At 37.0% G+C, this 12,656-nt stretch overlaps 1 protein-coding gene across 1 annotated transcript in view; it reads right to left on the bottom strand.

Moving 5' to 3' along the window:
• Positions 1–12,656, bottom strand: part of LOC124789518 (A disintegrin and metalloproteinase with thrombospondin motifs adt-1-like) — a 148,198-nt gene that overhangs the window by 83,750 nt on the left and 51,792 nt on the right. The window contains exons 6-8 of the mRNA XM_047256907.1: positions 3,657–3,791; positions 3,455–3,561; positions 162–304 (exon numbers count right to left, since the gene is read on the bottom strand). Of these exons, the coding sequence (XP_047112863.1) occupies positions 162–304; positions 3,455–3,561; positions 3,657–3,791 (385 nt within the window). The remainder of the gene's footprint in view (positions 1–161; positions 305–3,454; positions 3,562–3,656; positions 3,792–12,656) is intronic.

The raw sequence follows: 12,656 nt of genomic DNA, 5'->3' as shown, positions 1-12,656 counted from the left end.
AATCTGGGTCCTCCACATGGGAGCCATTTATACTGACCACTCAGCTACGAAGGCGGACACTTCTATTTTAATATAGTTAGTCACATCTATGGCCACAGCAATATTGCAAAAATCCAACTAAACACTTAAGTGTGTACCTAATTAACACTGTGTATTCGTACCTTGTTCCTGCCACATGGTGTTCCTTCAAGTGCTGGATGAGATGTCCAAGTGTAACGGTCACGTTGACAGTGCAGATCCCTGCAGATATCTTCCAATGGTTGTTTCACAGCATGAATACTGCCATGCCCATATTTAAGCATACCTGTCACATGAGTAAGTGTTCGCAGCAAGTGAATTTTCAAAATCAAATTACAATTAAATAACGACATGAAAGGAACTGCTTCATCTTTCAGCGATTACATACAAACAGATCGGATGTGTGTTCACAGGAGTCAAGTTGGCTCCATCTTATGCCAATCTTTTTTCATGCAGAGACACAAGCAGATAATCAGTGCCTCATTTAAAAATTGGCATCTGGCCCTTAACGTAAATAAATGTAATGTGGGGGTTGTAAACAGATGAAAGGATCTGATAAACAATTTGCAGTTACTGGAATCAGTCACAACCTGAAAATATTTAGAAGTTTCTGTCCAGAGTTACTTAAAGTAAAATGAACACATAAATTTAAGTGTGAGGAAGGCAGGTGCCAGTCTCAGATTTACTGGAAGAATCCTAAGACACAGTAGTTCATGCATGTAATAGGTTGCTTACAAAATCTTTGTTTGACCAATTCTTGAGTATTGTTCAACATTGTTCTGTTAGATGAACAGAAGAGGGTGAGGTGTGAATGCACAGGACTGCCAAATCGGTGTCATTATTGATAATAAATTCAAAGTTATTGTGAACTGGGTGTGAAGCTATTATCTTCTTGTGAGCTTTGTGTGTTTTCTGTGGTTACATCTGTTATCTTGGGAATCATCAAATTACCACTCAGAAGACAAATATGTGATAACACAACAAAAAGGAGCATCTGAATTATCATCTGCAGCAACCACATTGTGTGTAATTATTTGCCGTGACAGCCTTGTATTAAATTAACCATTATTATTATTCGCATGACAGATGCTCCACTAAACACTGAAATGACTGCTGTAAGTGTAATACTCAGCCTGATGACTGTAAAGCCATAATTTTTATGGTCTGCTCAGTTAAGAGTAAGTTAGGCTTAGACCACATCACTTCCAATGAGACTAATTGTTGGGCCAACTCTTAATGAGAAGATCACTACAGGCGATCAAAAGTAACTTTACTTATCATTGTAGACAACTACACCATCAGGCATGCACTTCTATTCAATCCGAGATAGGTGACTTAAGCTGTTGCACAGAAGAACTAGATGATCACACGCCCATGAAAACTAATGCGTCACCTTCGTTCACTGAAAGACGTTGCGATGAATGATGACTTCCTAAGGACTTGTCTGCTATAATTTCAAAAACAATAACAGCACTCTATCATTTTCTATCTCTGTGGCAATTACTGGATTTGTGTGCTTTGTTTCATTCTTAATTAAATTCATTCATTAAACACACTACTCTTTAAATAGCTAAACAGTAAATATTAAATATAAATTCCAAACAGGATGTTAATAGTACTTTAGCAGAAGTGACATCAAATGACAAAAATTTGATTAATACAGCAATTCAAATTGCAGTAGTATACATGTGATGGGTGAAATCAGAAATGAAGACAGAAATCCAGTGAAAGGGTGTTTGCAATTGCACATTCCTATTGTGCTGAATTAACACTAGGATTGTTACAAGTACTTCATGCATACTGTGCATAGTAATTATGAATAGTACACTACATTTAGCCTAATTACCAAATATTTAACTGAAAAGACTCTTTGCCTGTATAAACATGTAATTACGCCATTATGTACAGGCCAGTACAACTGTAGTTAAACAGGTACAATATGTTAAATTTATGTAAACAGCTTGAAAGTTAATAAACAAATACTGTATGAGGAGTGTTCACAGATAATGGGCAGTGATGTGAAGAAAAACTGTAACAGAAAAATAGAAGAATTACTCTAGGTGAGAGAGGATTTGAAAGAAAGATGAACATGAGATGAGAGATAGATTATATCCCAAAAATAAAGAGGATGATGTGAGAATGGAGACATAAGGGTAAGAGAAGAAGAAAAAATGTTGAATAAAAACAAATGAACTTACGAGAAAGAAAGGAAGGCTGAAGCAAGTTGCAGAGAGAGGATGAAGCAGAGTCTCATAGACAACAGATATTATAAGACTGGACAGATACTGGAAAAAATCCTGATGTATGGTATTTAACAACATTTGAACTTGGATAAAGTCCAGGTTCCAGTACTGGTAACTTACATGTTCACCGATTTTGCTGTGAATAAGAGACAAAATTTTTGTCATTGTGGTAATAATGGAAAAACTTATGTTACCTTACAAGGGAACCTCCCCATCGCACCCCCCTCAGATTTAGTTATAAGTTGGCACAGTGGATAGGCCTTGAAAAACTGAAAACAGATCAATTGAGAAAACAGGAAGAAGTTGTGTGGAACTGTGAAAAAATAAGCAAAATATACAAACTGAGTAGTTCATGGCAAGATAGGCAACGTCAAGGACACTAAGAACGCAGGAGCGCCGTGGTCTCGTGATAACGTGAGCAGCTGCGAAACGAAAGGTCCTTGGTTCAAATCTTCCATCGAGTGAAAAGTTTAATTTTTTATTTTCAGTTTATGTGACAAACTCTTATGTTTTCACAACTTTTTTGGGAGTGATTATCACATCCACAAGAAAACCTAAATCGGGCAAGGTAGAAGAATCTTTCTACCCCTTCACCAAGTGTACAAGTTAGGTGGGTCGACAACATATTCCTGTCATGTGATGCACATGCCGTCACCAGTGTCGTATAGAATATATCAGATGTGTTTTCCTGTGGAGGAATCGGTTGACCTATGACCTTGCGATCAAATGTTTTTGGTTCCAATTGGAGAGGCACGTCCTTTCGTCTACTAATCGCATGGTTTTGCAATGCGGTTGCAAAACACAGACACTAAACTTATTACAGTGAACAAAGGCGTCAATGAGCGAACGGACAGATAATAACTATGCAAAAATAAAGAAAATAAAATTTTCACTCGAGGGAAGCTTTGAACCAAGGACCTCTTGTTCAGCAGCTGCTCACGCTACCATGGGACCACGACGCTCCTGAGCTCACTTTGTCCGTGATGTTGCCTATGCGACCCGTGGACTACTCAGTTTGTATATTTTGCTTATTTTTTCACAGTTCCACACAACTTCTTCCTGTTTTCTCAATTGATCTGTGTTCAGTTTATCAAGGCCTATCCACTGTGCCAACTTATAACTAAATCTGAGGGGAGTGCGATGGGGAGGTTCCCTTGTTAGTAAATTATGCTATGGAACATTGTTAATCTTACATTGAACATCAGCATCAAATCGCTCTCCTGGAAGAATTCTCTCAGCATTATGGTCCAAGGGCCCTGAGGCTGTGCTGTAATCCAACAAACACTCTGCCTGGGGAGTCCTGAAATATAGCCCTAAAATGTCATTTTAATTCTCTAGATAGGACAAAATGCAGGAAATAGTTATAACTTTCTCATTTTTTACTGAATATCTTACTCTAAAAAAGCTTCCAAGTAGCGCTGGCTGCAAGGAGACCATGTAATTTTACCACTTCCAAGTGTGGGAGACATTATGTAGCTACCCGGATCACAGTCATTATCTGCTAGCGGCCCATCATGACGCATTCCAAGGCTGTAAATATATAATCCACATGAGTGCATTTTTGATAGTACCGTAATATAACTATGTATGTTGTCAGAACACAGTGACACACAGAAAAATCTTAAGGAACTGATGCTCAACAGCTCAGATATGTTCAATAAAAGTCATGATGAGAAAGCTGCATGAAATAATATTTATTTGTTATTATCTGAATTGGTGTCGAGTATTTCACTTAGCATCAATGGTTTGACTGACTGTGGCATGATGCTGTAGGGAAGGCTTTGCTGTACTCTTTACTCTAAAATTAAATTTGTTGAAAAGTTGCTTTGTGATACGTGGTAATGGTAACTGCACTTGGAAACAAATGGAGTCACAATTGTGCTCAAGATCAAGAGACCATTGGCTCTCAACTGAGATTTTCACAGTACTTCATGTTCAGTACAGATTACTATTACCGTTTTATGTCAAGGTAATTTTTGATTCAGTTTCATTTAATAGTAATGAGTGTGGGTGGTATCAGTCCTATAGCATGAATATTACATTAGGTCAAACCAGTGACAGGAAGCAAAGCTAAATACTAGTTTAATTAATGGCAATGCAGCCGTTAGTACTTTTTCATCGCCATGACTTCAGCAGTAGAGAAAATTATGAAGAGCCCAGGTTGTGTGCTTTAGCCAATCTCTGATAATCTTTAAATTGTTTACTTGCATAACTAAAAACAAAGTCATCATCAATGTACTGATGTTATGAGTACTAGTATTAAAATTTTATATCAAAATATGCTTGAAGTGTTAAACGTAACTGTGGCACTATTAAAAAATTTTGGAAAGCTAAAAGTTGTGCACCTGACTAAAGTTAAGAATGTAGTAGTCCTTGGTTGTCAGGTTGTGAATCACAGCTGACATCTTTCACTTCCTACATATTTAAGGGAAGCTCTAATATGATCACAGAGAATTCCGGGTGCTACACAAATAATGGACTAAGTAAAACTACCACTCAGTGTACAGTGGAAGAATTGAGTGGTAGATAGTAGTGTTAAAGTAGGTGACAGACTTCAGTTCATTGATAGGAACTTAAGAAAATGCAGTCAACCTACAAAGAAGACTGCCAATAAGACACTAGTGCAACCCATCTTAGACTATTGCTCAAGTGAGTGGGACACATACCTAAGACAACTATCTGGAGATTTCGATTGTATACAAAGGAAAGCATCACAAAAACATGGGAAAAACCAGAGCTGGCTATGCTATCTCACTAAAGCCTACTTACAAAGTTGGGAGAAACAGTGTTAAGTGAGGAAGATACTACAGCCCTTACACATCACTCCTACAGGCAATGCAGAGACAAGATTAGATTATTTACAGACCATACAAAAGCACTTAAGTAGCTTTTCTCCCCATACTCCCTACACAAATGGAAGAAACCCTAGTATGTGGTGACAGTGAGAACTACCCTCCCGTAAACTTCACAGGGGTTTGCAGAGTATGTACATAGATGTAGATGTAAAGCAGGTCTGCGGTAAACATTTCAAATCTTAATCTTACAATGCATCAAGTTATTTCAAGCAAGAAAAAATAAAAAAATAACCTGTTGTAAAATTCCTTGAGATCAGTCAATAATATGGTAAAATAAAGTCAACATTAGATAAACTACTCAAGAAGTTGTGTTCTGCATGTTTTAACCAAAGAAGTATCTTTCATTGCGTCAACCTGAAGATGAGGTTGTTGGCTCATTTTTCAATTTTTCACTCCCTACTGTCTTGTACAATTATAACTACACATCTTTCAGATGAGAACATTCAAATATTTTCCTCTGAAGAAATTTTGTTTTATTCTAAAGGTGTGGATTCAACTACGTATTTAATTTTTTTTAATTTGTCATCAATATAACACAATAGACAGGACCTGTAAAATTGCATTTCATCTTGATTTTCAGCATATGAATGCAGATAGAGTTGTAATTAAAACCACAAACAATTAAAAGAAGAACAAAGACAGATTAGGGTCCAAGTCCTATCAATTGAGAGGTCATTAAAGACAGAGCACAAGCTGGGATGGTGGAGGAACTGGCTGTGTCTTTCTCAAATAAACCATCCTGACATTTGCTTTAACTGGTGTAGGAAAACCACTGAAAGCCTAAATCTGGGTGGCTGCCAGGGATCTGAAATGCCTTCTCAATGTGTGTCCTGATAGCTCACTCAGCAAATAGAAAACATCCTATGCGAATACACAGTGCTAGGTAACTCATTTTTACCTGTTAAGTTAAGAACTACACAGTATCTTTAAACAACACAGTTTGCACTGTTTGTGTAAATTCCGTCTTCTTCACTGAGTACTGTGTTGAGTGCAATCTGCTGTCTCTCTCTCTCTCTCTCTCAAACACACACACACACACACACACACACACACAAATCAGAAATAAAAACGTAGACTTCCAACTTCACTAAACACACGCATATAACTCTTATTCTTAATCTCTGAGCTATCTTTGAGCTCTTGATTTCAAAAGTATCACTTTCCTAGTGACACCTTCAAGAGGTGTATTATGATATGAATTTTTTCAGGGCTCATAAAACTTGTAATGTATGAAGGCGTCTTCTCAGAAATATGGTAGAATTCAAGCAGCCACCGAACATTATTTTGGTAAAGTCTACTGACAACAAATTATGACTAGTCTTGATATAATTATGGAAATTATATTTAGATTACGGAGCTACTATTTTTATCTGCTACTTCATACTAATCTTTCATATAAATTTTCTGAGTTCAGTGAACACTAGATGATGGTTCAGATGGCTCTAAGCAGTATGGGGCTTAACATCTGAGGTCATCAGTCCCCTAGACTTAGAACTAGTGAAACCTAACTAACCTAAGGACATCACACAGATCCATGCCCGAGATAGGATTCGAACCTGTGACTGTAGCAGCAGTGCGGTTCTGGACTGAAGCGCCCTGAACTGCTCGGCCACAGCAGCCGACAGTGAACACTACCTATTGCTTGTATACTGAAAAAGTTTAAACATAAGTATCAGCGGAAACTGCATAATTAAGTCCAAATATTCTGTCAAATTATTTTCAGTTTCCTACTCCATGACTGCCACTGGCCTGTTAAAGACTTTTGCACTGGGTCATACAGTTTCTTTCTGAACCCTAGATGGGGATGCACGGTCTGTATGAAAATCGTTTTTGATTCTAGTACTGTAGCTGTGAATTCCATAGTTCATCTTAAATTCACTTTTATTATTAACTATAGATACCATTAGAGAGTAAATGTATTGGTATGAGATATAAGACTCCCAAGATCCCCAAAGGGCTTCTGTAAGATGTTTGGTTATCAACTATAGATAATATTCTTATCATATTCATCTGTAGAATATATAAATTTTATATGTTAACCATCTCATCTGATTTATCAAGGCTCTGTTTAGTCAGAAACTACATCGCAAAAGTCCTAAACAAACCCAATTTGAAGACACTGAAGAAATTATGTGTACCATGGAAAGGCTTATTATGAAAGTATTGAGCTGTGCATAGTCATACAGCCTATTGCTCTGGGTGGTGAATGTTCATCAGAGAAAATGGTATCTTCAAGGGTGTCCCAGGGAAGTGTAATAGGACCACACTTGACCTCGGTACACATAAACAACCTGACAGATAGGCTGAGCAGCAGTTTGTGATTCCAGAATGAGATTTTCACTCTGCAGCAGAGTGTGCGCTGATATGAAACTTCCTGGCAGATTAAAACTGTGTGCCAGACCGAGACTCAAACTTGGGACCTTTGCCTTTCACAGGCAAGTGCTCTACCAACTGAGATACCCAAGCATGACTCACGCCCCGTCCTCACAGCTTTACTTCTGTCAGTATCTCATCTCCTACCTTCCAAACTTTACAGAAGCTCTCCTGCAAACTTTGCAGAACTAGCACTCCTGAAAGAAAGGATAATGCGGAGACATGGCTTAGCCACAGCCTGGGGGATGTTTCCAGAATGAGATTTTCACTCTGCAGCGGAGTGCGTGCTGATATGAAACTTCCTGGCAGATTAAAAGTGTGTGCCAGACCAAGACTCAAACTCGGGACCTTTGCCTTTCACGGGCAAGTGCTCAAGTGTGGACCACTTGCCCGCGAAAGGCAAAGGTCCCGAGTTTGAGTCTCGGTCCAGCACACAGCTTTAATCTGCCAGGAAGTTTCAGTTTGTGATTGTTCGCTGATGGTGCTGGAGCATACTGGAAAGTTTCATTTTTGGGTGACTATAGGAGGATACATGGTGGTTTTGTCAGAATTTCTATTTGGTATGATGCATAGCAGCTTGCTTTAAATGTGGAAAAACGTAAGTTACAACAGATGAGTAAATTCAGAGCAAATTTAGTATTAGTTGTGTGCTGTTTGATTCAGTCACATTGATTAACTATCTTGATGTAATGTTTTTAAGAGACATGAAATGGAATGAACACACAAGGTCACTTGTATGGAAGGCAAATGGTTGACTTCAGTTTATTTGGAGAGTTCTAGGAAAGTGTAGATTATCTATAAAGGAGACCATGTATAGAACACTTCCGTGGTCCAGTCTTTAATAAAGTTCTGCTTTTCAGTATTCGTATGAGATCAGATTAAAGGAAGACATCACAGCAATTCAGAGGCATTCTGCTAGATTTTTGCCGATAGTTTCTGTCAGTACACAGATATTATGTAAATTCTCCATGAACTCAAATTGGAAGCCATGTCTTTACATGCAATATTGTTGAGAAAATTTAGAGAACCAACATTTACAACAGACTAAAGAATCTTTCTACTGCTGCTAATGCACATCTTGTATAAGGACCATTAAGACAAGATAAGAGAACCAGGGCTTCATATGGAAGCATATAGGTCATTGTCCCATTTGCAAATGGAAGCGAAAGGGAGTCACCAACAGTGATACAAAGTATGCTGCACCATTCATCTTGTTGGCTTGCAGAGTATGTATGTAGCTGTAGAGAGTGAAAGGAGAGAGAGAGACCAATTGCAGACCACTGTGAAAGAACATTCATAGCACTATTAACAGAACTGAAGTGGTGGTGTTATTGATGTGAAGGATAGAAACAGTACTGGTACATCATTCACTCCATTAATATCTTCTGCTGGAGCCCAGGCAATACATTAAATTCTGGAAGTTTTAATATGATGATGTTATTGTCATTTAAAGTAGAGGACAGGTTTCCACTTAAGTTTGATTCTCCTCTACCTTCAAAATATAAAATCTAGTGTACAGTAATCTGTGTGCCGCTAGCACCACACATCAGTGAGGTGTCTTACTCAGAGATGCATCTGGCTAGTTTTGTAAGTACGTTATTGACAGACAGTGATCATTGGCCATTGCTCCTCACCATTTGCTATCCTTAGTAAGTTGGTTGTGTGTTCCATTGATCAGTCGCACGGTACAGCAGCGGTAACGATGTGGAACGTGTCAAGTGCACAAGAAATGCACATATGAAACAAGATTTTTTAATATATATATGTATTACAATACAGAGTTAATGATTAATATTTCTATTATTTACCCTATTCCCTTAAATGGCATAACATGCATATACTATAATTGTAGATTTATTTATTCCTATTCAAGAATGCATCTATGGTATAGATGGAGTTGTCAAGGAGATATGATTTCAATTAATTTTTTAAGCTATTACTGCTGTCTGTCAGCCATTTTTTTTTTCATCTGGTAATTTGTAAAAAAAAAATTATAGCAGCATATCTTACCCCTTTGCGTGTCAAAGATAGGTTGAGTAAATAATAGTGTAAGTCTTTATTTTTTCTGGTATTATAATCATGAATGTCACTTGTTTTTAAACTAGTCCATGTCATTGAGAACAAATTTCATTAGTGAGTAAATGTACTGTGAGGCTGTTGTAAAAATTCGCAATCTTCTAAAAAGATGCCTACAAGATGTGCGATTATGAACCCCACACATTATTCTGACCACTTTCTTTTGAGCAGTGAATACTTTTTGTCTAAGTGTTGAGTTACCCCAAAATATTATTCCATGTGACATCAGAGAGCGAAAATATGTTAGCTTACTAATTTCTATATCCTCAAAATTGGCAATTATTCTGATTGCAAAAGTTGCTGAACCTAGTCCCTTTAGAAGATTCAAAATATGAATTTTCCAATTACGATTCTCATCTACATGTACACCCAAAAACTTAATATGCCCTACCCCATCTACTGACTTCTGCTGATGTGTTATATTTAGTGAAGGAACTACATTTTTTGCAGCAGAAAATGGGATTCACTGTGTTTTTTTCAAAGTTTAGAGCAAGCCCATTTGCAGAAAACCAATTCATGACTTTTCCAAAGACCTTATTTGTATCATTTTCAATTGGAGTTTCTTTTACTGGATTAATAATTATGCTCGCATCATCAGGAAACAGTGTCAGTTCAGCTTCTTGTTTCAGATAAGAAGGGAAGTCATTCACATATATCAAGAACAGAAGGGGCCTCTTGATTGAACACTGTGGAACACCTAATGTAATTTCACCCCAGTTAGATGGAGTGGCAAAACTTATTTAAATCACTTGACCCATATAAAGAAACTTTTTGTTTCCTGTTCTGTAGGTATGACTTAAACCACTCATATGATATTCCATTTATACCACAGAATTGTAATTTCTGTAACAGAACGTCATGGTTCACACAGTCAAATGCTTTGGAAAACTCACAGAAAATTCCTATTGGTGACATTTTACTATTTAAAGACTCTATTATGTAGACAGTGAAATTATATATTGCTGTCTCTGTGGAACAGCATTTTTGAAATCTGAACTGTGATTTACTAAGTATCCCATTACTGTTGAGATAGCTAACCACTCTTGAGTACATTATTTTCTTGAAGATTTTTGAAAATGTTGTAAGCAAGGATACTGGCTGATAATTATTGACATCTGTGGTGTCCCCCTATTTGTAGAGAGGCCTACCAATGGCATATTTTAACCTGTCTGGGAAAATACCTTGAGTTAGTGATGCATTACACATGTGATGCAGAACATCAGCTGTAATTGCTCCACATTGTTTTAATATCTTATTAGAGATGTCATCTACTCCAACAGAACATTTATTTTTCAAAGATTTAATAATTTTACTTATTTCACAAGAGGTTGTTAGGTGAAACTTAATCTGACCAAAATTTTTCAAAACTGACTCTTCCATGTACTGCCTGGCTTTTTCTTTTGAACTATTCTCACCAATTTTTTCTCTTACACTTAAGAAATGGTTGTTAAATACATTAGGTACTTGTGTACTGTTGGTTAGGATGGTCTCATTCTCTTTAATAGTAATACTACCTACCCCAGTGGTTACTTTTCCTGTCTCCCTTCTAACAACATTACATATTGATTTGATTTTATTGCTGGAGTTGTTAATTTCTTCTCTAACATAAAGATTTCTTGATTTCCATGCAACTTTTCTCAGTGTGTTACAATAATTTTTATAGTGTAAAACTACTTCTGGATCTTTACTAATTCTTTCTGTCTCATACAGTTTTCCTTTTCTTTCTGAAGACACTTTAATACCAGTAGTAATCCAAGGTTTCTTTGGAAAGTGCGTGGAGTTACATTTGGTAATTTTCTTTGGGAAACAATGCTCAAAAAGGGGTATTAATTTATCAAGAAATATGTTGCATGTATCATTAGCATTTGGCTCATTATAAATATTTCCCCAATTAACATTTCTTAAACTTTCTGTGAAGTGCTCCATAGATACTGGCTGGAGCAACCTCACACTTTTACTTAATGGTTTCTGAACTGTACACCTCGTTAGGTTTCGTAAGTTACTCAGTTGTGCATCATGGGCTGACAATCCATTTACCACAGGGAAAGCATGTATTTGTTTTGCATCCTCTTTCTGTACAAATACATTATCTATTAGAGTGCTACTGTCTTGAGCTATACATGTAGGGAAATTTACCACTGATTCTAAGTTATATGTTGTTAATAACACTTCTAGTTCATTTTTACTATCAGAATTACTTACAAAGTTTACATTGTAATCACCACAGATTAATAACTTCTTCTTTTTGTCTGGCTGACAGCATAATAAGGAGTCAAACTTTTTTATGGATAGCTCCTAGTCTCATAATTGGGACCTGTATACTGTTGCTAATACCAATACTACAGTATCTAGCTGAAGTTCACATGCACAAAACTCAAAGTGCTTATTGTCACAAAATTTACTTACTTCTAAAGTTTTGTATTTATACCCTTGTACTATGAAATGGCAACTCCTCCTTTACCCATCCTAGATCTACAAGTGTGTTGTTGTTGTCTTCAGTCCTAAGACTAGTTTGGTGCAGCTCTCCATGCTACTCTATCCTGTGCAAGCTTCTTCATCTCCCAATACCTACTGCAACCTAAATCCTTCTGAATCTGCTTAGTGTATTTATCTCTTGGTATCCCTCTACGATTTTTACCCTCCACGCTGCCCTCCAATACTAAATTGGTGATCCCTTGATGCCTCAGAACATATCCTACCAACCAATCCCTTCTTCTAGTCAAGTTGTGCCACAAACTCTTCCTCTCCCCAATTCTATTCAATACCTCCTCATTAGTTATGTGATCTACACATCTAATCTTCAGCATTCTTCTGTAGCACCACATTTCAAAAGCTACCATTCTCTTCTTGTCCAAACTATTTATTGTCCATGTTTCACTTCCACACATGGCTACACTCCATACAAATACTTTCAGAATCGTCTTCCTTGCACTTAAATCTATACTTGATGTTAACAAATTTCTCTTCTTCTGAAACGCTTTCCTTGCCATTGTCAGTCTACATTTTATATCCTCTCTACTTCGGCCATCATCAGTTATTTTGCTCCCCAAATAGCAAAACTCCTTTATAACTTTAAGTGTCTCATTTCCTA

This window comes from Schistocerca piceifrons, chromosome 3, assembly GCF_021461385.2.
Source record: "Schistocerca piceifrons isolate TAMUIC-IGC-003096 chromosome 3, iqSchPice1.1, whole genome shotgun sequence".
Classification (NCBI taxonomy): Eukaryota; Metazoa; Arthropoda; class Insecta; order Orthoptera; family Acrididae; genus Schistocerca; species Schistocerca piceifrons.
This window is presented reverse-complemented; position numbering and strand designations above follow the sequence as displayed.